The sequence below is a fragment of the Accipiter gentilis genome, chromosome 26 (assembly GCF_929443795.1).
Source record: "Accipiter gentilis chromosome 26, bAccGen1.1, whole genome shotgun sequence".
In the NCBI taxonomy this organism is placed as follows: Eukaryota; Metazoa; Chordata; class Aves; order Accipitriformes; family Accipitridae; genus Astur; species Astur gentilis.
This window is the reverse complement of record NC_064905.1, coordinates 16,390,521-16,415,558: the sequence shown is the minus strand read 5'-3', so window position 1 is coordinate 16,415,558 and position 25,038 is coordinate 16,390,521. Positions and strand designations below refer to the sequence as shown.

Here is a 25,038-nt window from a genome sequence, read left to right as displayed (position 1 = left end):
AAAGCCAAACTCTCTACGCTTTCTAGAGTATGCGAGTCCTGACTCTTGGGAAAGGAGAAGAGGCCTTAAAATACAACACAGCAGGAGCTTGCTGGACTCTTGGTATCCCAACACTAGGCGAAACTAACGCACCCGGTTTCCCCAGACAGCCTGCAAAACACAGAGAGAACAGAGAGCTCTGGAAAAGCTGGCCATACACCTCCAACCCAGCCCCAGCCCTGCCACCGTGCCCTGCAGCACTTTGCTCCCCTCTCCTGCCTGCAATGTGAGCTACTGGGTCTGCCTGTATTGTCCCACCCCTAAGAGTCCTCAGGACCTACTCGCCCTCCTTTTGTCTCTCTGCTGGCATCTTGATGATTTGCTAATCTGGTCAGCTACCATCCTCCCAGCCCTCCTCCTGCCAGTGCTAAATGTCCCACCCTCCAGTCAGACCAATCTAAACAGTGCTATTGCAATTCCCTGCAGCAGACAGGGCTCCCTTAATGGTGGGACATTAGTTCGGAGAGCTTCTTTGTGCAGGAGGGACCCTCTGCTTCTTTCTGCCCGAGGCCTGGGCAGCACCTCCTGTAATCACCAGTCTCCCGGTGGGAGCAGGCAGAGAGAGGGGCAGAGAAGGGTGGGTTTGGTGTTAAGACTTGGGTTTTTTTGATAAACAAAGCAAACTGAGCCGTTCCTGGTGGTATAAAACCATTCCAAACCATGTCAAAGTAGGTTCAAATCTGTTTATCAGTATACCTGCAGCAGGCAGTGCCCTTTGTGGACCACAGAGGCTGAATATCCACCCAATCTCTTTTTCTGTGCCCCACGAAGTCAGCTTCAGGCTCTGCCCCAGGCTGCCTCTGTCCGCTCAGCCCTGGTCCACAGCCTCCCCAGGGAACACCCGTCACTGCTCTCTGCCCCAGGACGCTTTTACTTGGCTCTTCCTCTCCAGTTAAGAGAACTAGGTCTCCCAACCAGGCCACTGGCTGATCAGACCTCGCACCTCAGATCGTCTTGTCGCCTCAAGCCTTCAAAAGACTGATTAACAAATAAGAAGGCGGTAACAGCTTAAAGAAAGAAACTGAAACATGAGAAGTGTGGTATGCTTGCTATTCAAGGACTGTTTAGATTATGTGTACTCAAGCTAAAGCTTATCTAGTTTAAGATTCTGCTTACAACAGAAGATGCTTAAAGAGTGTTTGGATAACAGTCAAGGCACCAGATAACGGACATTTCAGAGCCACAGATTTGACATATATCCTCATTCAGCATCGAGAAAGGAGGGGTTGGCAAGAGAAACAAAGACCCTGGTGTCCTCAGATGACGCATGACCATAAAAGGACAAAAGGAGTAGGTGTATTCTTCCCCTAAGCACCACCGAAGACCCCACAGAAGACCACCAGAGACCCCCTGAGCAGCTGTAGAAGACTCTGGGATGATTGCTGAAGAGAACAACATGTCATGCTTGCTCAACATAATGAATATGCAATAGTTAGGCAGAACGTATGTATTACATAGGCGTGGTGTTTTAACTGTAGTGTACAAGTATGGACTGAAAACCTTGTGCTGGGTTTGTGGAAATATTCCACCTTGCACCCTGCACAGAATAAAGCCATGTCTCCTCTCTAAACATACTTCGTGTGCTTCTGGAGTTACCTTCTGATCAGGTAACAGTCTCAGAGCAGCGGCAGTTGCGCTGGGACGCCGTCCTGGGCCAGCCACCTCGTCGTGGTGTGTGCCGTGGCCACGTTTACGCCGAGCTTCAATGACTGTTTGTGCAGGGCAGGTCAGTCCCAGAAAGGACTAGCCAGGTCTGCGTTTCATTTACGGGAGCTGTAAAACTGCCACCTGGCCAGTGGCTTTACAGCTTTGGATGATGCTGGTGTCAAAGACGTTTGGTGCAAGAGCCAGCTGGAACCCAGCCAGTTTTATATTTAATCTTGCCTATAAATACAAATAAAGGGTCTGTATTTTGAGTGAGTGACGGCCGCACCATGGACATTATTAAGCCTTCCAAAAATAAACCTCTGCCAAAGTGAAGGCAGCCAGATTTTTTCCTGGAAAGTATCAGCACGGGGCGGGGCGGGGGGGTGTGTGGTAACAGGGCAGCCCCTCTGCCGCAGGGCCCCTCACCAACAGCTGCTCTGTGTCGGGAGCTCCTTCTTCCCTCTTGCCTTTTGCTTGTTTTAGCCCCCAAAATGCCTGAGCAGCTCCTCAAAGCAGCTTAACGTCCACTCAACACTAAATCAGCCCTGAGGATTCAGCTCCGGAGTGCTGTAGGAGCGAGGCCTCCACCTTCACAGCCGGAAAACTGAGGGGATGTCGCTGCAACAATCACCGCCCTGCCCACCCCCCCCCCCGTCCGTTAGCGGCCAGTCCTCCCCGCTGCCTCCCTCTTCGCCCCCATCTCCCACCGGGGAAGGTGTAACGGGTCCCAGGCCCATGCTGGGCCCCGCCATGGGGGAACCACCACCACACACCCACACACCCACACCCCCCTCCGGTACTACATTTCCCAGAAGGCCGCGCGGCGGAAGCGGATGTGACGTCGCGGCCGCGCTGCACGCGGCGCCTGTAGGCTGCGCCGAGCGGGCCGCGCCATGGCGGCGGACGGCCGCGGGGGGCGGGAGCTGCTCGCCCTCATCCACCAGCACTTGCTCCGCGGCGGTTACGCACGGGCGGCCCGTGAGCTCCAGGCGCAGACCGGGCAGGTAACGGGCAGCAAGGGCCCGGTAGGGGAGTCAGTGGGGGTGGGGGTGGGGTGGGACAGGGGAGGCAGCGAGGCCTGGCGGGGGGCCGGCCGGCCCCGGAGCCCGGGCCTCGGCGGGGCCGGTGGAGGGGGGGCCGGTGCCCCTTGCTCCCTCACCGCCCGCCGTTCTCCTGCGCTGGGGTCGCCGGGCCTGCGGCTCCACGCCGGCCAGCAGCTCCACGCCGCTCTGCGCTGGACCCACGTGCTGGCCCGGCCCCGAGTGGGTGTCCCGTTCCCCGCTCCCCTCCGTGCCCGCGGGCTGGCCCGAGCCCGAGCTGGCCGGGAGGGAAAGGCCGAGCCCGGCAGCCCGGCGGATAAAGCCGTCCCGTACCGGGAGGGGGGCAGCTGCTCCCCGAACACGTGTTGCTGCGGGTAAAGTCCCGCCGGTGCCGCCGGGTGCAGAGGGGCGGGCCGCCGGCGGGGAGCGGGGGTGGGCTTTACTGGGAGCGTGTGTCTGCGGGGAGGACGCGTTCCCGTTTTCCTGGGGATTCTTGGAGGGTCCCCTGCGGTCTCTACTTCTGTCTGGCGGTCGCATCCCGAAACGGGGCCGATGCCTGACTTGTGTTCCCTCTGCTTTCACAGAAATTGCTTCCTTCTCTCTCGACCTCTCTCGAGGACATCTTCACCCACTGGGAAAAGTAAGTCGAAGGAGGAAATGACTATCAAATAGATTCCAGACTCTGTTAACATCCAGGCTGCGTGGCACGTGCGATCTTTATTTGCGGGAACTTCCCGTTGTCAGAGTATTTCTGATCATAACTGTGCTTGGCAGACTTTCCTCCTAGCCTCTGGTTTCAGACCAGTGCATTTCAGGTGTTAAAAATTACTTTGGTTTAAAACTTCTCGAGCTTGGAGATAAGTTGTTACTCTAGTTTTGAGCAGCTGATGCTGTTCTTGCTGGTTGGGGTTAATACTGGAGTACTGTGGGGCTCAGAGTCATGCTTTACTGGCAAAAATCTTTTCCCCAGTTCTGTTTCAGTTTCTTTTTAAAACCACATGCTTTGCAGGAATATTGACTCAAGAACAGAGGATTTGAGCAGATGCTGAAATGCCAAGGCTCTTACAGGGAGTTAAACCTTGGCATAGATCATGTATGTTCTGACTCAGAGGAAGTCTCTTGGTTTCAGCCTGTCCTTCCAAGCCTTTACATGTTCAGCCCAACACCTTCCCGCATAGTTATTGCACTGGGTACCCCACATGAAAGTCCGCAGCATGGAGCCTTCCCATCTGTGGGGTGAAACAACATTTGCACCCACCTTATACGCTCACTGCTCGCTTTGTTTTGATGCTGGAGTGCCATGTTGCAGCGAGGCCTGGTGGCAGCCACAGAGCTGAGTTATCAGGGAATCGGAGGAGCTGGGCTTCTGTGCCTATGTTGAGGAGCACTGGACTGAAGATGCTTCTCAGTGTGGCCATGCCAGCAGCCTTAGAAAACGGGTGTTTGCTTCAGAGTTGTCTTCTCCTAGAATGCCTCGTCCCTTGGTGCTACCCTGGTTCTTGCGCTTGTGTCTCCATGATTTTCTTACTTGAGCAGGAGAAAGACTGGATCTAGGTGAGGATGTAGCAGTGTACAAACAGGTTTGCAGTTCCTCCCTCTAACAATTTAATGCTCTCTTGGGTATCGATGGTGATGTTTCTCTGTGCTAGTTATCCTGGGTGCTTGTGGTTTAACCCCAGCCAGCAAGTAAGCACCACGCAGCCGCTCACTCACTTCCCCCCCACCCAGTAGGATGGGGGAGAGAATCAAAAGGAAAAAGGTAAAACTCACGGATGAGATAAGAACAGTTTAATAGAACAGAAAGGAAGAAAATAATAGTGATGATAATAATTACAATAATAATAATAAAAGGATTGGAATATACAAAACAGGTGATGCACAATGCAATTGCTCACCACTTGCCAACCAATGCCCAGCTAGTTCCCAAGCAGCAATCCCTCCCAATGCCCAGCTAGTTCCTGAGCAGCAATCCCTCCCAGGCCAACTGCCCCCAGTTTATGTACTGGGCATGATGTCACATGGTATGGAATACCGCTTTGGCCAGTTTGGGTCAGCTGTCCTGGCTGTGTCCCCTCCCAACTTCTTGTGCCCCTGCAGCTGCCTTGGTGGCTGGGCATGAGAAGCTGAAAAATCCTTGATTTAGTGTAAATGCTGCTTAGCAACAGCTGAAAACATCAATGTGTTATCAACATTATCATACTAAATCCAAAACATAACTCTATATGAGCTACTAGAAAGAAAATTAACTCTATCCCAGCCGAAACCAGGATAGTGCTACAGCAAGCCCTACCAGACACTTTCAAAGCTTGAGGGGCAACAGGGCACTCACATAATGTCCAATTCCTTTTTCTGTAGTGCCACCCTTCTGTTGTGGTCCTGTCCCACAAGTATGCCTTTTATTCCTGGTCCCCCTGAGTTATGCCTGGTTTGGAGTCAAAATGGGGGATGTATTGACAAGTAGTTTTGTTTATCCAGAAGGTGCTCTGCCTAGCTGGAGTGCTCTCGTGCAGGTGAGCTGTGATTCTTGTGTCTTGTCGCTTCATAGGCTTTTGGCCTGAAAATGCCTTTCCTCTGACTGTGCTGTGATTCTTACCCATCTAACTGAGGCCATCCTTGGTGCTGTCCTTCAGAAACTCTTAAAAAACAGTTGAGATTTGTAGTTACTTAAGAGTGGCCTCCCTCCAGGGCTACATTTCGTCTAGGAGGATGCTGGGAGGGGATGGAAGGGTGCCTGGGGGCAGGGGGAAGCTAGACCTGGTCAGCCCCAGGAGCAGCTGGAGCCTTGCAGCCCTCAAATGCTCTGGGCTGCTGTATGGCCAGCACCTGTGGGCACCACTGTTTTCCCCCACATGGTATTCCTGAGCCCTTGATCACTCATGACAAATTGTCACAGTAGTCTCTGTTGTGCTGTCAGCTGCCACTGAATCAGGAAGGCGTTGCAGTATTGTAGCTGCCTGTGTGGCTTGCCCTATTATTTTATTAAAGGGGTTATTAGAGTAGTTAACAGGACTTTGTAATAGCAAACATGCCTTCAGCTTAGCCTGCTTGCAAAAAATTTGCTGTTACAGCTATGCTACTAAAATGGTCTAATAGTAAGCACAACCTTTGCTGACCAAATTGTTAAACTAACCTTATTTTTAAATCAGATGAACAAATAAAATAATATAAACTGGCACAAAAGTGAGGGGTTTTGCTTCTGATAATTGTATGTCTCGGGGCTTAGAAGTATTGTATGTGTGCATCACACACAGATGTGCGCCCAGCCAATATTATCCTCTGTGGCCTCTTCTTGCCCTTCTTTCAACACATCTTCTGTAGGTCCAGCCACTTTCTTTCTTAAATCTCTCTGCAACCTGACTTTTTTGTCCTTTTGGCTTGTGAGCCCAAGTTCAAATGGCTTTAGATTCACTTCTTATGGCCTCATGGAATACCAAGGCCTGTTTGGGGATCCCTGCCCTAACCCTGGGACTGCATTTATTGACTGGATATAGCTACTTCCTGGAGATGGAATTTGTTCTGTAGGATGCCTTTGCTCTGTGGTGAGTGCTAGCCTGACCATATATGTTTTTACTTCTCTGCTAAAGGAAGAAAGACTTTGCCTAGGACACAGGAAAACAAGTCTATATTCGGTATCTCCTCTGAGTATTGCAAGGATATGTAGTTCTCAGGAGTTGCCTCAGGAGGACTGGAGAAGTCCCTTGCAAGTTAGAGAAGTATTTCTCCCACCACTTAGGAGCTGTAGAGGAATGACACTGCATGTCTTTAGGCTGGAGCCTGACCTGAGAGTGGATGAATAATTGTATTCCAGTTTGTTCAAGATATTTTCTCCCTGTTTTGATGCAAAATCTCTTCCCTCAGAACTCCCTCGAATTCCAGGAGAAGAAAGGTGAGTGATGAGGAGGCAGCCATCCCAGAAAAGATCAGAGTTCCTGATCCCGTGAGCAGCTCTGAGAGCTCAGAGAAAGAAGAGGATGAGAAAGAGAAGGCAAAAGCTGCAAACGGTAGGAGCCTTTCATCTCCTTGGAGCTGACCAAAAAAGGACTGGAGGCTTGTGTAGGAGCAGCCCGACTTGCTTGGCTAGAGAAAATGCTTGTAAAGTGATGGCTATTCCCTTGCGCTCTTAGAAAAATAGGACAACTAATTTAGCACCCCCTTCTCATGTGGAGCTTCTGAGGAGCACAGATGTCTGCTGAAGCTAGAAAAAAAACTGTTAGGATTCATTGGGAAGGGATGGGTGTTGTCGCTTGGATGAAGCCTTGGGAACCTAGCACTGCCCACTGTGGAGCACTGTCTAGTTGGCTGTAGGTGTGTGTTGGGCCAGCAAAGGCAGGCCTGTTTCCTGGGTGAAGGAAGGATCTGTTAGTTGGTCTGGAAAGCCAGTGCCCCCTGTCTGAGGTGGGGATAGATCTCTGGTGCAGCTGATGTGGGAGGCATTGGCTTGCATCGTCTAACAAAAACCTGTGTGTCTGGTACGTTTTGGCTCAGTCTCATCTGCTGTAGACCAGCCCTTGGAAACATGCAGATGTTGGCAGGTTCCTTGTCTTGGTGGTGGGGAGAAGGATGGGGTGGAGGAGCAAAGCACTTGCCTATTGCAAGGACAGCCGCAGTGGTGTTGGGGCAGGTGTGGAGATGGGACCTGGCCCAGCCTGCTGGGGCCTTCCTGCAAACCAGAGGCCATATTGATGTGAGAGACGCTCACACAATTTCTCTGTGGCTCTCCTGTGCAGCAGCCAGCCTTTCCCTGGCCACAAACTCAGGACTGAATGTAGAAAGCAGTGAAGATGATGACTCCTCATCAGAAGAGGAAGCACCAGCTGGAAAAGCTGCAATTACGGTAAAGCAATTCTTCTCTTGGCTTTGAAGGCTGATAGTACTCAGAGGCCAGGACTGTCCCAGACTTGTTGGCATGTATAGAATTGTGGGCTGGGGTGGAATTCATATTTAAATGACCCTCCTATGCTTGCCTGGTTGCCGCATTGCTGTTTAAGGTATATTGCATCCAATTTAGCCCCTCATCTGTCTATAGGCTTCTAATTTCTTTTGTTTCCTGTAGGTTACACCAGCTGTGGTGAGTGGCAAAACTGCCAACTCCCTGCATTCGCCTAACAAACCCACTGCCCCAGCAGGCAAAGCAGCGGTGCCTTCTGCTGCGAACAGAACTGTGGTCTCAAATAAGCAGCAGCCCAATGCACCAGCTGTGTCTGCAGCACCAGCCAAGGCTGGGCAGAAACTGCCTGGTCCTGGGAAGCCTGGACATGCTGCAACAGTCACAGCCAAAGTAGGTCAAAGCAAAGCACCAGTAATGACCAAAGCACCGGAAAGCTCCAGCAGCAGCAGTAGCAGCTCCTCATCAGAGAGTGAGGACGAAAAAGAGACACCGACTGCAAAAGCCCCAGCCCCCATAGTGGGTAAGGATCCTACAGGGTGTGGTAGATGCATGTATGCTCCAGCTTTGCTGTGAATCAGGTCTGAGCCATGCCTTCAGCATGTTCCTTTCAGTTCCCTCATTGGAAAGCTCAGAGCAATGCTTGTTCCTTGGGGAGGCTGCAAGAATACTGCAAGTGTACTGCAAACCAGCCAGCTCTGGAGCTCTGTGGGATGAATCCAGCATGCTTGCTCCTGTTTCAAGCAGCAGATTCTGTGCTAAGATGTCTGTCTGGCAGCGCCCAGCACTACGGGGTTGGAGATAACAGCATAGCGTGTCTGGGGGAGATGCAGTACTAATACTGCAGATGCTTTCAGCTTTTTGGAAAGGCTCTGTAGCATCTTTTTATTCCCAATTGCAAAGTGATTGGTTTGGGGTTTTGAAGTCTTTAGGGAAATCTGTTACTACTTTGAAGTGTGTGTGTTGGGGGAGAGAGTGAGGAATAGATCATCAAAGCTCTGAAAATGGTCCTTCTCTTGGCTCTTTTCCAGAGGAGGTCCAGCTAGGCTGGGTGCCTGTGCAGGGAGCTGTGTGTGGCTGGGCAGGTCCCCATAGGGTCAGAGGGTGGCCAGGAAGGATTTCCCATCTCTGCCTGCACTCAGGGGAGTGCTGTTTGTGGGCCAATGTTTTTCTGGAGAAGCTGTTCTGAGCAGGCCACTGATTCTTTCAGCAGGGCTAGGCCCTCTTCCCTGCAAATCCCCTTAGCCCTCTCTGTGGCTTGTTTTGTCTTCCTGACTTCAAAAGCTGCATTAGCATCACGCTCTGGGAGCTCAGAGCAGGCAGCAGCTGTGACATCTCCTTGCTTGTGTTTCAGAGCCGAAGCAGGCAGCTGGGGCTGCTGAGAGCAGCAGTGAGGAATCAAGTGATGAGACATCCTCTGAGGAGGAGCTTGCAACTCCAGCGGTCCAGGTAACCTCTCCAACCCAGGGTCCTTGTCTCTAGGAAATCACTACCCTTCCCTTGAAGGAGAAAGGAAATGCTGCAGTGCTGTAGTCTGACAACACCCCCTTCCCTGGGTGTGTGAGATCCCCAAACCCAAGGCCAGAGGAACACGCTCTGTGGCTGAGTGCCCCCACAAACTCTTGCCAGCATCAACCATTCCACCCCAGTTCGTCCTAGTGCCTGAAGTTGAGGGAGATAGTTTGATCTATAGGAGGTGATTGCTGTGCAGTTCCACAGATGTAGTCAGGCACCGCCGTGGAGAAGGTGGCTTGCTTCAGATACTCCACAGCCCATGGGTCTGAACAAGCCTATCGTGGTCAAAGTCAGCAAGGTAGCCTTCTTTAAAACAGATTCCATGAAGTTCCAGCTCTCAACTGCTTTCTTCTGAGATGTTACTTGCTTCTCCTGTTCCCTTTTGTTCCCCCCGTTTCCAGGCAAAACCAGCTGTGAAAACAGCGCAGGTTAATGCAGCACCTGTGAAAAGTGCACCTGCTGCTCCAGTGTCCCTCAAGAAGAATGCAGTGAGGCAGACAGCACTGGCACCAAACCAGGCCAAACCCACATCCACAACGGTTCCTGGGGCTGCAAAGCCTGATGACACATCAGAGAGCAGCGACTCATCAGACAGCGAAGATGAGGAACCTCCATCAGTAACCCAAGTGCGTCTATCCGAGATTCTGTCTCTCCTTGCATGCCTCTCCACAGCTAGGAATTGTAGTGAAAAGAAAATTTTGTAAATGCTTGTAGTGTATAGCAAAGTCATGTTGGGGGTGGGAGAAAAGAGGCATGGGGTGTTTAAAGGCACCTCAATGTCTTTGCTCTGAGCTCAAGCCATTGTGCCTTTCTTAAAAAAAATAAAAATCCATCAGTACTCTTAAATAAAAAACCCCCCAGCAATTCTTTTCCCACCTGAAGAGGCAAATTGTCATGGTTGAATTTGCCTCTTAGCTATAAATTGCAATAAATAGTGTCTGATTTGTCAAACTGTAGTGCAGCTTAGCTTCCCTGCTGTGGAGAGTTCAAAGTGCTGCAATGTACCTCACTGGAGGGGACTGGTAGTATCAGCAGGCTGATGAAGAATGTCTGGTCTTGCTTTCTCATCTTGGGAGACTATCCCCACACAGCTAGATGAAAGGATGCCTTGTGTCCTGCCAGTTGCTAATCTTCCTTTAGCATTTGCTGTTCCCAGGGGGCTCTGGAATCTCTTCCCTTGATTACAGTCTGAGCAAATGAATTCTGCTGCTGTGGGATTTGCCTTGTTTCATGCTGTTCTTGTCTTGTCCAGACAAAGCCACCTCCAAAATCCTCCCAGGCCGTCCCATCCCCAGTGAAACCTACACCAGCAGCATCGCTTTCCGGCAAAGCAGCTCCAGCAAAATCACTTCCACTGTCCCAAGGGAAGCCAGCACCAAAAGCAGCAGTGCCAAAGCAGGCCAAAACCACACTAGGAAGGATTGCTGCTCCAACGAAGCCTGCTGAAAGTACGAAGCCAGTGGAGGGCTCTGAATCCTCAGGCAGTGAAGAGGAGGACCTCCCTGTGCCCATCAGCCAGAAGGTAGGTGATACTGCTTTCGACTCAGTGCTAAGGCATGGGTTATGGAAGACAATTGTTTAGCCCTTAAATGCTACTACTGATCTCCTTGAAACACCAGTAGCATATGTAGTATGTTGTATCTCTGTCCCTCAGAGAAGGAAGGTCTGTCTTTCTACTTGGAAACAGGCATAGCCTAACTCTTCTCACCCAGCCATACCAGACAATGGTGGGGAGTAGCCTATTTGATACTAACTGCTTCACTCCACTCATGCCTTGCCCCTCTGGAATGGGCCTTGTGTGCGGGGTCACAGAGAGCTTGGCCTTGGCTCTCCTGTGAGGGTTTGTGTAGACCTCTCTTGAGAGAAGGACCATGAACTCGGACTGGACTCAGACTTAAGTGGCTGAACTCATAGGGAAGCAAATCCCTTCCTGAGAGCATCCTTAGTTAGGCACATTGTATGGAGACCTTCTGCATTGACTCTGAGCTGCCAGAGCCCTTCAGAAAGTGCCCCGAAAGCAGCATTTTGGAGATAGCAGCTATTCTCTGCAAGGGAGGAAGAGAAGCCGGGGGCAGAGCCTCACGTGTCCTTGCAAGGAGGCTCTTTGTCAACACGTCCTTTCCCTATTGACAGGCAGGAGCCGGAGAGGCTCTGCATTTTTGTCTTTATAGCCTTGGTCTGCTAAGGTGGGTGGAGGGGGACGCATCTCTAACAGTTGGCTCTGCGCTGCTCTCTTCCTGCATGATTATATGTGAAGATTCAGCTCTGGGTGGCAGGAACAGCTATTCTGATAGCTGTACCATGGGGTCCTGCTGTAAAACTATCTAGACTCGTCTGTTCTAGCAGGGTTGTAGGTGAAGGACATGCCAGGGTAGGTTTGTTCCCCACAGTGTTGATTTGAAGCTGGCAGCAGCAGGTAGCTGTCTTGCCGACAGCTATTTAACCACTTCAGCTTCTTCCCTCTTGCAAACTGGCGATTACTCCTCAACAGCCACAGTCGGCAAGGAAGAGCTTGTCATCAACGGAGCTCTATTTTTGCCAAACAGGCTATTTCTTCCCATGTTAGTAGCCTACGGGCAGAGACCACAAGTGAAGCCTGAATATAAACCATTAGGCTTAGCTGTGTCCACAGTCCTGTCCTCCCAGTCAAACTCTTCTTAGCTCATCCTCACCATCTGCTACTTGGGCATATGCTAACCACTGACTTACTGTATCCTGCAACTTCCTCTGGCTTCTGTGCAAGATCCAAACAGATACAGAGCGTTGAAAGCTGCTTCATCTTTCCCTGTGGGGGTGGATTAGCACAATTAAAATGAACATCATGCCTAAATTGAACTGCTTAATTGGTATGTTTACCCCTGAAGACTCAGGAATATTTAGTCAAAGAAGTTGACAAGGTGTTTGTGCATATTTGGGGGGGAAGAATGGTGATGGAGGACAGTCTGGATTGACCTTAAAGATGCTGTGAGCTGCTTTTCTTGTGGAACTGCTAATTCTGCTCTGCTTCCTCTTTCCTGAACGTTTTGGGCCAAAGATGACACTTGAGCCCCCTATGGACAGGCTTCAGCTTTGCTTACCAGGACTGGGCATGAGATGCACATGCATGCGTGTGTTGGGAAACTGTGTCTTCCTTGAGCATCCCGAGAAAACTTGTGCAGGCTGCACTGGTAGAAGTTGTGCCTGTAAGTTTTTATCTTAGACCGCAGGCCCTGTGGGGAGAGGCCAAATCTCCCAAGACATGAAGGGTTTCTTTCCCTCCCTGAAGCCTGTCCCTGCTCCCTTGCAGGTGACAGTCATACCTTTGCTGTGTCGTGACACAGCTGAGAGATTCTGGTCCCAGTCCCGATACGCTGGCAGTGCTTCCACAGTGCACAGACAGCAATAGAGTGTCATTGTTACAACGTGCTCAGCACACGTGGCTCAGTGTTGTTTCCCCCTCTTGTCATGCAGCGATGCATGATGCGAATGGACCCAGCGGAGTGGCAGATGGGTTGTGCAGGAGCTGAGTCATCACATTCGTACTGAGCTGCAGGCAGCTCCTGGCTTGGGGGCTGGCGAGGGAGCAGGAAAAATGATTTCCTCTCGAATTATTTTTCTTCTCTCTGACTTACTTCGGTACCTGTGACTCTTAAGTTGTCAGAAGCTCTCTGCCTGTGTTGCCGGGCTCCCTGGGTGTAGCACAGCCATGCTACTGGCCTGATCCCACCTGGGGCCATGCCATAGGACGTGACGGCTGTCAGCCATCTGGCAGTGATGGAGATGAGGTGGATGGAGGGACCTTGGCCTCCTCCCAGGAACATCTGAGGAGTCTCGAGGCTGTGTAAAGCTTAGGGTGGTTTCTCTGTGGATGCTGTTATGTTCTTTCTGTGTGAGGATGCCTCTGTATGGCAGCTCTTTCCCAATCTCTTGCTAAGTTAGGAAACGAAGCAGCCCTTGTGCTCTACATCTGAGTAGAGGGAGAAGCTGGTCCCATTGCTATGAAGGTCTTAAAAGTGAGTGAGTGGGCTGTGATCTTGGTAGACTCTTCCCTTGCACAGCAGTGCTTGGGACAAGAGGGCGAGGAGCTAGTGCGTTCCAGTAGAGCGTGTGAATTCTTGTGTCTGCTTCAAGTAGTTCTCTCTTCAGCATTGCAAATCTGGCCTCTCTCCTGGAGATAGTGACTCACTGGTATCAAAACAAAACAGACAAGTGAGGTTTGCAATCCCCCCTCCCCAAGCGCTTGTGGAGGTTTCTGTTTCTCTAAGCAGAGTCAAAAGTGTGGTTGGCTTGTTCAGAGAGCTGTTCTGTAATGGGATAAACATGCAGATGCTGTTGTCTGTTTAGTGTTTGGCTTGGAGATGATAAACACTGCCCCAGTGGCAGCCCTTGGTGGGGCTGTGCCAGGAAGCATGGTAAGATCCATCCTCCCAGGAGGCTGCTAGGCTGGTGCTCTCGGCTGCTGGCCCGGAGCAGCCCCTGAGTGAGCTGGTGCTGCTGAAGTCCTCGTGGTCCTCAGCTGCAGTCTGAGAGGGTATTGCTGCATTAGCAGACAGGGTTGGGAGAGGGGGTGGCAGGGGCTGTGCAGCCAGGCAGGAGTCTCTTGGCTTCTTGCGGGAGGCTTGGAGATGGAGCGCTGAAGCGGGCTGCCATCACATGCGGGTTGGATGGGGTCTGCTTGCCCTGGCAAGCGTAATGTACTCTTTGGCAGAGCAGCCTGGAGATGAGCGATGAGTGGAGTAAACTGAGTGGGTGCAGAGCACTGCGAGCCTGGAGAATATCTGCGGGTGGTGAAGTTACCAGATCTCTCAGCAAGTGCTCCCTCTCCCTCTGCCACTGCTAGCCTTCAGCAATACACAGGAGGGGTGTCTGCGGCCCTCGACCCAAGCCGGTGGAGGGGCTGGGAAGAGATCGTCTCAGCTGGCCATTGTGTATCTGGTGCTGTGATGACTGTGGCCTCCTAGTGCTGGCACACTAGTTGCTTGGGGCAGTGCTCGTGGCCTGTCCTGAGACATCAGAGTGTTGATGGGTGCTGTAGAAAGGCACAGCCCAAGTGAGTTGTAGGAGGGGGTTGTTGTCTGGAGATTTCTAAATTCTTAGACCTGTTGACAGACAGATCAGTTGCCAAGGCGGGTCCCTGTCTGTCTCTGCCTGCCCTCTGTGTTCCCAAGCGCTTGTGTCAGCCGTGCATCTACACTGAGCTCTCCAGCAGCTCTAGGATGTAGCTGCTCTGATGCTGTCTCTGAATCTTGCAAGTGTTTTGGCACAAGGCTTCCTAGCTCCTACTGATTCCCCAAGCTGGGGGGAGGCCATGCTTAAATGAGAGGCTTCCTTGGAATGTGGGTCTTGGAGTTGCAGTGCTTCTCCTGTCCTGAAGCTCCTGTCTGGCCAGTGTCTCAGCCTCAGTAAGGAATTGTTGTTATGAGCTTAAGAGCGCTGTTAGCGCTGTGTGCTCGTGTGGTAAAACATGCTCAGGCTTCCTGTCAAAAGCATATTGCTAAATGCAGTGGTATGTGTCTTCTGCAGCTCAGTCCAGGCAGTAACTGAAGCTCCTTTCAATCTTGACACACCAAGGATGGAGTGAGTGTTAGTAACAGCTGTGTTAGGGTAAAACAAAACCAACTTGAGCTGAAATTGCCCTTAAACTCCTAAACAACACCTGTACTAATACAACATTTCTGGGCCTGTGTTTCTTTTTTGTTAAGAGGTTAACAGAACAGCCTGGGCCTGTTCCCAACCTGAGCCAGGTTGCTAAAGCTGGGCCGCCTGAAAAAGCAGTGGGAAGCACCTTGAAAAGCCAGCCCTCAGAAAGCGGGAGCAGTGACTCGTCTGACAGTGAAGAGGAGTCCCCTGTGGCACAGACGCAGCCTCCGCAAGTTGGTAAGTCTCCTGGCAGTGGCCAGGATCTCTCATATGCATTCTCATGGGTTTCCTTCTCTCCCCTGCATATGGAACAGCCTATACTCTTATGATAGCTTCTGTTCTGGACAGCCACAGAGAGCAACTCTTTCTCATGGTGACAATCTCTTATGCTTTTCCTGCAGTGAAAACCAATGCTGTGCCCCAGACAACAAACATGAAGAAGGCATCGGCACTGGCACCAGCACCAGCTGCTCCACCTGTGGACAGCAGCGATGATTCCAGTGAGGAGTCAGATTCAGAGGAGGAAATAGTCCCTACTTCTCAGGTAAGGAGCTGCTGACCTGCTGGGTGTGGGTGTTGTTAGTCCTGCACGCTCAGGAGGCCTCAGGACTTGTGAGGTGGTAGTTGGGTGGGTGATGAGTGGTGCAGAGAGGAGCCCTCCTGTTGGCTGGATCAGGTTTTCTTGGCAGTGTCCCCACGTCTTGCTGACCCTGGCTCTGGGTGCACTGCTCAGCTGCAGCAAGCTTGCAGTGAAAGCAGTGGAGGGTGTGAATGTTTTGGCAGGAACATGAGTAGACGCACGAGCCCAGACCTCCTCTGGGACTATGTCCCCTTTGCCCTGCTCCGGGGATTTAGACTGGAACAGCAGCCAAATCCTTGCAGGCAGTCTTTCCATGAGCTGGGTAGCTCCAAGGCAACCCGCCCCCTGGTTCCTCCCAAACCGCTGGGTGTGGGGTGCAGCTGGAGCTCTCTGGACTTCCCCTCCACAAGCCTTGGGAGGCTGGAAGGATCTGCCTTGAAGGGTAGCACAGTGGTCCTGCTGCCTTTCAGCTGGAGGAGCTAGACTTCTGCCTTGGAGAAGGGAGGTGACCCCGAGGTGGTGCTGAGGGCGCTGCTGAATGCTGTGGAGCTGATCCCAGCTCTCTCGCCTGAGTCTCTTCATGTCATGTCTCTTTGTGCCTCCATGCCAGTCCCACAGGGCCATGGCTGAGCTCCCTACGGCCTGGGCTGCCTTGGCGTGAAGCTCACTTGTGTGTCTCTCCACCTCTGTTGCAGTTTGAGCCCAAGAAAGAAAGCACATCAGGAAGCATTGACTGAGGAACATGGCTACCATTCTTACGTGGTGGTGGCTTGGCTGGTGCTCTGAGCCCAGGGCTTAGTGGCCAAGTGCCCTTCTTGTCCTGCACATATGTATCTCCTGTCTGGCCAGCACCCTTGCTGGAAGAGCGGGATTATGTGCACTCAAGGAAACCCTTCCCCATGTTGGCCTGATGCTGTGCCCAGTGGAAAGGCTGCCTCCCCCCACCTGGTGGGCAGGCAGCCAGCCAGTCTGAGCAGTCCTTGATTAAAGTGTGTTTATAGTACCAAGATTTTATAAAATAATGCAGTTGCTGTAACTTGAGCTTTGTGCAAGACGGCTGAGAGCTCACGTCAGATTGGCAGCTCTCTGCATGGTGGAGTGTTGCCTTCCTTTCTGAAGGCCAGATGTTGTGTGAGGGAAATGTCAGCCCACAAAGGCCCAGCTTGTCAGAGATCTGGAGAGGGAGGACTGCTCACGTAGCCTCGTTTGTAACACAAACCAGGAGGCTGAGCACTCCTTCTTGCTCCTGCTCACTCCTCTGCTGGCATTTGTGTCTTGGACCTGATGTCAGTGTCTCATTTCCATGCCCCCGGCTCTTCTATTTTTAACCCCTCTTACATTTAGTTTGATGGGAGGTTTCAAATGTGAGGCAACAAAATTGCTTCTTGATAATTTGCTTGCTAATCTGTGGCTTGCTTGTGGACTGAAGGCAGATTTGCCCTGTGGTTGGCGTCTGTGCTTTATCTCTGTTGCCAGTTAACTCTCGATGTGTGATTTTTAGAGTGTAGGAGACATTCTGGAATCCAAGTGCCCACTTTGCAAAGTAGGGTTTGCAACTGCAGTCTTGCAGGTGCTGCAATGGATAGGGATCTCACAGCCTGCAAGCACATCACATTTTGCCTGCCTGTCCTCAGGATGGGCACCTCTGGGGCACTGAGCTAATGCTTTAGGCACTCCCGGAGTGCTGGCCCTCAATTCTGTGCTCCTACCTGTGCCAGAGTCCTGCTCAGAGGCTCATAGGGGACAGAGCTGGCCTGAATAAAGGGCGGGGGGCTGGGGGGGAGAGTTTTGGTGCTGTGCTGAAAATGATGTAAGGGCTCAGGAGTTAGTGTTGGATTGGTGTATGCTTCTGTCTCTTCTTTCCAAGTTGTGCTCTGTTCTGATTTTTCTTCTCGTCTATTTTAGTGTCTGCTCCAGCAGAACATCAAAGCGACCAAGGTTTTGAGCACAGTGGCTGCCAAGGCTAATGCCACTCTGCCTTTGGGGAAGGGGATAAAAGCGCCTGATGTCCCTACAGTTAGCAGAGTGTCTGAGAGCTCGAGTAGCGATTCCTCGGAGCACGACGTGCTGGTGGGAGAGGTAATGATGGAGGAGACTAAAGTGGGGAGCTTCCCTGGGGAGAGTGGGCAGATGGGTCTGCTGGAGTCTGAGGCTGATGTTGTGTCCCGAGCTGAGGGAGTGTGTTCATACTATTTTAACCACTGTTACCACACCATAAGGTGAGGCAGATAGCAGAGGGTAGACCTGGTACCTTTGCTGTTCCTGCCTCCCAGCTGGCTGGCTGCTTTCTTCCTTTTTTTTGTGATAGCCGTGCCATGTACAGTCAGGAGGTGTCTGCTTGGCCACAGCTGCCTGCTTCATCTGTGGGCTGGGGGGATATGGGGTTTCTGTGCCCTGCATGAGAGGTTCTTGGGCTAACCTTGACATGAATTGGAACAGCACAGCTAAAGAAGGGCCGAGGTGGTCCAAGCCCATCTGCTCTGGGCTGCATCTTATAGTTCATGGGTATGAGCAGTTATTCCTCCTTCCAGATGCATTTCATCTTCCTCCTCCTAGGGCCCCACTCCTCCTTGCCTAAAGCAAACGGTTCCCGTGGGAAAAGCTCCTCTGGCCAACACTGCTGCCCTGCAGGCTGCTTCGCTCCTGGGAAATCCCACTGCCAAGTCGAGGAAGCCAGGCCTGCAGCCAGTGCAGGATGTCCGGCTGAGCCAGGCTGTGCCACCCACCCAGGCAGAGGAGACCTCGGACAGTAGCAGTTCCTCAGACAGCAACGAGGAGGAGACACCCAAGCAGACCCCCAAACCTGGTCAGTTCTGCCAAGAAGATGCTCTCAGTGCTGCTGGCCAGGCCAGGGTAGGGGCAGCGTTTCGTTGCCCCGTGGGAGGTGTGTCACTTTCACATAGTGGTTGGAGAGGGGTTCCTCCTCTCCAGCTTGGCAGAGCTCTCCTTTCTTTGGAGGCAGAAGGTCTTTCAGTGGCAGTAACTGTGCTGGGTAGGTGAGCTTAGCCCCAGGCAGCAGTGGTGGCTTTAATGGGATGAACTCTGCTCCTCCAGCAGGCTCGCTGCAGAAACCAGGAGGGACCCAGCCAGACCACAGCTCCTCATCGGAGTCCAGTGAAGAGGAGGAGGAGCCAGCGTCGCAGGTATGGTACCTGAGCAGGCTGGGATCCTCTTAGAGCTTGCAACTGGCTCTTGAGTAGGGCAGAGAGAGGATTGAATTCTCAGCCATAGCAAATAGGGTGCCGAATGGGTTTGCCAGCACAGAAGCAGGGGCTCCCCCATGCAGTGCTGTGAGCAGGGCGTTTTGGTGGGGGTAGAGAGAGGCTTTTGATACTGGAATGCTTCCCCAGGCAGCCGGGCCTTGCGTCCAGAGCTCATGGTGCCTTCCCCAGTCGAAGGGATGGGAGGAGGTGATGCCTTGCAAGGGTTAAACCAGGAGAACTGGTGCATAGTGCCAATAGCAGCAGGATTTCTTTCCCCACTTTTATTTGTAACTTAACCCGTGTCCAAGCCATTAAATTCCCTTTGTAAGTAACGTGCAGGGCGTGCAGCACATCTGCAGTGCATTAGCTGTGCTTGGGTGCATGCTAATGGCCAGGAGCCTCCCCCAAGCCTGCTTTACTGGGCGAGAACAAAGAGGAGAACCTCTCGCCATCAGCTCTTGCTGCTGTCAGCTCAGCCAGTGTCTGTCAGTGCTGGCCCCCCTCTCCTGGCAGCCCTGGCCTCTCTGCAGGGCTGGCTGAGTGGCGCAGGATCACTCTGCGGGTGGCCAAAGGTGGGCCCTTCACTTGGAGTATGGGGGCAATAGCAGCAGAGATAGATCTGCATGTCTGGTCTGTGGGAGGCTGTGCTGCTGTGACTCCTCAGTGTCTGCTGTTTCAGTCCCTCCTCACAGGCTATCTGGGCCTCTCCAGGACTCCAGCATCAACCCAGGCACCAAAGACGGTTCCCCCCCAGCCTGTAGGCAGAGTGGGACAAGGGAAAGCAGCCACGACTGCTGCAAACTCCCTCGCCAAGGCCTCTGTGAAAGCAGCCCCAGCCAACAGCTCCAGCAGTGACAGCAGTGACTCCGACACAGACATCGACCAGGTGGCTGCAAACCACAAAGCAGGTGGGTCTCCTTTGGCAAGGCTGGGAATCTGCTTGGCCCAGGAGTAAAGCTGTGCTGGCACGGGAGGGTGACACTGGGATAGGGCCCTGTTCCCAGCGTGTCTCCACCGCAGAGCCCAGTAGTGTGAAGTGCTGCTGCCGTCTGCTGGCTTCCCCTGGCCATGACACAGCCCTCTCTTCCTTGAACACCCCTCTTGTGCCGGCTGGCTTGCAAGGCTCTGTGCTCTGTGCCTTGCCTCTTCCAAGTTCTGCTTTAACTGCAATAATTAATGCAGTTAATGGGAGCAGGTAGGGCTCTCCCTGAAACTGACGCACATTGCATTGGTGTGCTGCAGTAGTGATGGCTTCTGCGGAAGTTTTAAACACTGGCTGAAGAACATCGGCTATACGGTGCTGCTATTCAATCCTCCCCTTGGTTTTTCTGGGCTCTGTAGCATGTCTGGAGGGCAGAGGAGGGGAAGCAAGTGGGAAGGCCTATGGAGAAACGAAATGTCCTGCCATTTCCCTATTGCCCTGATTTGTTGGCAAATTGTAAAACTCAGAGCTGGAAGGTCTTTCTGCTCTAGTGTGACCCTGGCACCTTCAGATGAGCTCTGGTCTGGATGTGAACTCTGGCCCGCTCTAGAGGCTCAAATGGGTCTGGCCTCTTGGGCACCTTTGGGCATTAAGTTGTGCAAAGGGCTGTTGAGGAAGTCACAACCATATATAGGTTCAAGAAGGCCCAGGTGCTGATGGATAGGCCATTGGTGATGGTTCTTCTCTCTCTTTTCACTGTTTGTGCAGAAAACAACCCACCTCCAGGGCAGGAAGCCATAGGAGGAGCCTCCAACAAAGAGAAGGTGGCAGGAAGAACGGAGCCAAGTCATGCCAGCCTCAAACCTGCCCCACTCAAGAAAGCCCTCGCCGTGAAAGAGAATGATGTTGGGGCAAAAGGGGTGCAAGTGACCCCACCGTCACATGCACTGTTCTCTATCCCACAGTCAGAGGAGTCAAGCTCGGGGAGTGAAACTGAGGTCACCACTGCTGCCAAAGTTCCTGCAGTGCAAACACTGGAAGGATTGGAAGTGAAGAAGAAGAAGAAAAAGGAGAAAAAAGAAAAGAAAGAAAAGAAGAAACCTTCCTCCACAGCAGACAAGGCTATGAAAACATCGAAGAGCAAAGACAAAGAGAACAAGAAGCAGAAAACGTCTCAGAAGCGGAAACTGCCAGGAGAAGATGGGGCTGTTGGGCAGCCCAAGGAGAAGAAGCGGAAAGGGCAAGCTAATGAAGAAGTACCCAAAAAGAAAAAGAAGAAAGCAGCTGGTGACCTGGAGAAGCTGCCAGGCAGCAAGGAAAAGAAAAAATCAGCTAAAAGTAAGCATCCCTTGCTTGGGGCTGCATTTGCAATAGGTTCTTGCAGCTGATGTACGTTCAGCCTCTGGTGCAGGACCTTGTAAGTAGCACCCACTTTTCCATTAGTGTCCTGCTTGGCTACTTCCCTCTGGGACCTCCCAAAGCCAATGCCAGATTTTTAACACCCCACTTCAGTGTTTTCTGCAGTCTCAGCACCAGGTTGTGTTATAGACAGCAAGCTGGGCTCTCCTGCCCCTCTGTCCTGCATCCGGCACAGTGGGAACTGCACTAATGCTTGCGCTGATCCTTGCTGCTTGCAGAGCAAGTTGGTGTCCTGTGCATCTTCTATGGCATGGCCTGTCCCTCCAGGGCTTTCTCCTTTCCTGGCCTTTATCCTGGCTGGAAACAGCTGTCTAGCTGAGGGCTGTTGAAAGGTTGAGGTGAGACTGCATTGAACGTCCTGAGGCCTATTTGTCCCCCTTGCATGGCCTGCCCACCTGTGCTGGGCTTGGGAGAGTTCTTGCTAGTTGTAAGCCACGAGGCCTCTGTTCTGCCTGCTGCACTCTGCCTGGTGCCCTGCTCTGTGTCTGCAGCACAGAACAGCTCTGCTAACCCAGCCGGCTGCCCTGGCTCCTCTGTGGCAAACACAACACACTAGCAGAGAGCTAAGGCAAAATGTGGCTGGGGATGGCAGGCGGAAGGTCCGTGACACGCTGTGGGCATGGCAGAGGAATCCCAGCGTTCACATGCGTGGGGCTTTGTGTTAGAGCTTCCTGAATGTGGCCACTTGCTGCCAGCCTCTCTAAAAGAGATCAGCCTTGAAATCTGCGCTGTCATCTGCTGTGTCAGCCACTGCTGTTTCCCGTGGGGCAACAGTGCCCTTTCCTGACCCTGCCTGATAAGTGTCTGTGCTGCAACATGGGGAGCAGCTCATTCAAGAGATTTGACTCAGGGCTATCACTGCTGCTTTCAAACCCCTGGAGAAAGAGGAGGATGGTACCAGCCTCCTGCTCGTTGCTCCCAATTAAGAGTGTTTTCTCCCCTTGTCTGCATGCCTCTCTGAAATGCTCTGCTGCCCTAATGCAAAGGCAATTTTTTTTTTTCTTTGCAGCATGGACTGCATTTGCAAATCAGAGCTGGTTCTGTGCTGATCTTGTAGGGGGGATTTTTTGATGGTTGTTATTGTTTTTGTTTTTAAAAAAAGGGAAGATGGAATGGTGGGACAGATCTGCTGGGTTTTCTGTTCTGCAGAGATGCAGCCTTTCATTTTGGAGGAGACAGACTTGTCTGTCAGCCCTTGTGTGGGCTGTTGCACAGGGGTGAGCTGGAGCCTCTTGGAGCAGTTGTGCTGAGCTGAACCTTGTGTCCATCCTGTGTTAGTGCCCCCCCTTGCCCTGATTTCTGGCATGTGCCCAGCTACTCCAGCACTGAAGTGGTTCCTCGGAGTGGGTGGGCAGCAGTAGGTGGAAAGGTGATCCTATGTAATTCTGCCCACACGTGTGCGTGGATGGTGGGATCAAACTGCTCTGGCTCAGAGGTACTGGAGAAACAGCCCTGGGCGCAGCTGCCTTGTAGCAAGGCTCTGCCCTCACCCAGTTACTGCTCTGCAAAGCTTGCTTAGGTTCAGATGTGATCAAAAACTTACTGGAGATACTCCTGCCACTCTGTGCTCCATCTCAGAGGCCAGCAATATCAGAGTCCCTCTCTTACTTGTCTTTTCTTTCCCTCTTCCAGAAAAAAAGGCTGGAAAAGAAAAGAAGAAGACCAAAAAGGTGTCTTCGGAAGGGGAGCCTATAGCAGATGCCTCTGCTGAGGTTCACAAGAAGAAAAAGAAGGTACGTACAAGACCCTGGGATGGGGCACCATGGGGAGAGCTGTTCTGAACCTCAGGTGTGATGCTCATCCCTGCAGCATGCCAGGCTGGAGAGGAACAGAGCTGTGTCCTGGCCTTGCTGGCAGTACAGAGGAGGCTGCAGTTAATTGTGGCTAGTCTTCAGACACCCTGACCTTTGGTTGATTGGGATTGGGGTGGCTCAAAGAAGGGCTTGTTCCTGTATCGCTCCCCCAGGAGAGGTCCCTTTTCCTGGAAGGTTCAAACCCAGGGGCCCTTTTGGTGGCAGAGAACCTGCCCAAGGAGTAAGTGTTATTCTTCAGCTGTCTGTTCATCTAGTTGTTTTCAGCAGAAACTGGAGCTCCTGAGGGCTTGGTAGGCTACTGCATCCCATCCCAAAGGCTAGGAAGGGGCGCAGAGGGAGACTAAAGGGTGTTCCTCATAATGGATATGTCCCTGTAGAGATGGTAGCCAAGAAGCCTTTGTGGCTTTGGTGGGTCCTTCATGTTTGTGGTGCAGGTGATACTGATTTATTTTTCACCCTTTTTATTTTAGAAGAAGAAAACAGCTGAGCCTGAAGGATTGTGAGAAGGTACATGGCCTGTGGGGACTACCAGGTGGTACCTCTGAACGGCGGTAACCTTGGCCAAATTCAGTACTTCTGGGCCAGTCTTGGGAAGACGGTGTGCCCTCTAAATGCTCACTGAGTCAGCCTGGCCTTAGGTTAGAGGGCCAGGGAGTGAAGCAGTGTAAGGAAAGTTATGCAGCAGTGTGCTGGCTTCTCTGGATGTGTTTGACCTCAACTCTTTAGCTGCTGAGAACTGGATGTCCAGCCTGGACGTTGCTGTCCTCTGTCATCAGCAGAGATAAGCGGCCTCTGGCAGTGTCTGTCCCTGCTGACCACAGGGAGCTTGGAAAAGTAATGTGGATTAGATGGTGATGTTGTAGCCACCTGGAAGTGGACCAGATGACTCTGCCCTTGCTCTGCTCAGCTGTAAGGCTGTTCTCCTCCTTCCCATCCCTAACTCTTTTAACTCCTCTCCCCAAAGGTACCGCATCCCTGTGATTAAGGATTTATGGGTGAAGATCAAACAGAAGAGAGGAAAAGGAAGTTCATCAGGAGAATTCCAACTTTTTTTTTAAATAATAATTTATAACTTCTTTTAACTGTGACTTTTAGAGCAGAGCAGTGTAACTTTCTGCCTCCTCCTGCCCTGCTGGGGCCCAGAGACATGTTTATTGCCCCTCCCAATGGCTCACCTGTTGCACAAGAACTGAACTGAAGGAGGCAGTTTGACCAGAGAAGAGCCAGCTTGCATAAACTGCTTTCCTCCTACTTGACACCCAGCCATCTCTTTCTCATCACAGAGCTATATTTTTAAGAGAAACTTTTACCTTTCCCCCCGCCCGGCCCCCCCCCCCCCCCACCTTCTGTGATTTGTGGTGTCAGTCCTTTTGCTACTATGGAAGAGAGCTCTTGGGTTTACTTTTTATTCTAACACTGACAGCAGTGATTATCGTGTCCCTGGAGTTGCACTGAACAGCTGTGTCCAGCAGCTGTTCTCGGCCAAGGTGGCGTCATTTTTTGTGGTTTTTTTTTATGGAATACAAAATAAAAAAAAAGAACGGTGAGATTTTTCTTCAGCTGTGTTGTGGTTTAACCCCAGCCAGCAACTAAACACCCCACAACCATTCACTCACTCCTCTCTGCTGGGATAGGGGAGAGAATTGGAGGGGTAAAAGTGAGAAAACTTGTGGGTTGAGATAAAGACAGTTTAATACGTAAAGCAAAAGTCATGTGCACAAGCCAAGCAAAATAAGGAATTAATTCACTACTTCCCATTGGCAGGCAGGTGTTCAGCCATCTCCAGGAAAGCAGGGCTCTATCATGCGTAACGGTTACTTGGGAAGACAAATGCCCTAACTCTGATTGTCCCTCCCTTCCTCCTTCTTCCCCCAGCTTTATATGCTAAGCATGATGTCGTATGCTCTGGAATATCCCTTGGGTCAGTTGGGGTCAGCTGTCCTGACTGTGTCCCCTCCCAACTTCTTGTGCCCCCCCCCCCCCCCCCCCCCCCCCCCAGCCTGCTCGCTGGTGGGGTGGGCTGAGAAGCAGAAAAGACCTTGGCTCTGTGTAAGCACTGCTCAGCAATGACTAAAACATCCCTGAATTATATAACGCTCTTTCCAGCACAAATCCAAAACACAGCCCCATACTAGCTACTATGAAGAAAATTAACTACCCCAGCCAAAACCAGCACAAGCTGCTTTCAAGGGAAGGGAGGTGACCGAGGCCAGGCCAGGGAGGCAGGGCAGGCACTGGGGCTGAGCCCGGGCCAGGGCTCGGCTGTCTCTGGAGGATGTTGCAGGTAGGAGAGCAGAGCCCAGCATCTACCCAGGTTCACAGGCACCGCTTCAACCCCTGGGGAAAAATTACTTG

The 25,038-nt window shown here is 52.0% G+C and overlaps 1 protein-coding gene across 4 annotated transcripts; it reads left to right on the top strand.

The window, feature by feature from the left end:
- Positions 1 to 2,551: 2,551 nt before the first annotated feature.
- On the top strand, positions 2,552 to 24,674 carry TCOF1 (treacle ribosome biogenesis factor 1). Of its 4 annotated transcripts, none has more exons than XM_049829533.1 (18): positions 2,552 to 2,690; positions 3,311 to 3,366; positions 6,585 to 6,727; positions 7,454 to 7,560; positions 7,780 to 8,134; positions 8,966 to 9,060; positions 9,528 to 9,752; positions 10,379 to 10,648; positions 14,808 to 14,982; positions 15,147 to 15,289; positions 17,231 to 17,404; positions 17,882 to 18,131; positions 18,380 to 18,468; positions 19,208 to 19,436; positions 20,219 to 20,788; positions 22,502 to 22,602; positions 23,154 to 23,190; positions 23,648 to 24,674. In XM_049829533.1, the coding sequence occupies exons 1-17, from the start codon at positions 2,580 to 2,582 to the stop codon at positions 23,184 to 23,186; spliced, it is 3,126 nt and encodes a 1,041-aa protein (XP_049685490.1). In that variant the 5' UTR covers positions 2,552 to 2,579; the 3' UTR covers positions 23,187 to 23,190; positions 23,648 to 24,674. The 4 variants fall into 4 exon arrangements, with proteins under 4 accessions (XP_049685490.1, XP_049685491.1, XP_049685492.1 ...); XM_049829534.1 differs by having other exon boundaries at positions 23,154 to 23,215; XM_049829535.1 differs by having other exon boundaries at positions 18,383 to 18,468; positions 23,154 to 24,674.
- The last annotated feature ends 364 nt before the right edge of the window (positions 24,675 to 25,038 follow it).

Bases quoted from the DNA above. Each gene is read 5' to 3' on its own strand.
- TCOF1 (XM_049829533.1), top strand. From the start codon at position 2,580: ATGGCGGCGGACGGCCGCGGGGGGCGGGAGCTGCTCGCCCTCATCCAC. The intron at 3,367-6,584 runs GTAAGTCGAAGG...CTCTTCCCTCAG, and splicing joins ATCTTCACCCACTGGGAAAA to AACTCCCTCGAATTCCAGGA. The intron at 19,437-20,218 runs GTGGGTCTCCTT...CTGTTTGTGCAG, and splicing joins GGCTGCAAACCACAAAGCAG to AAAACAACCCACCTCCAGGG.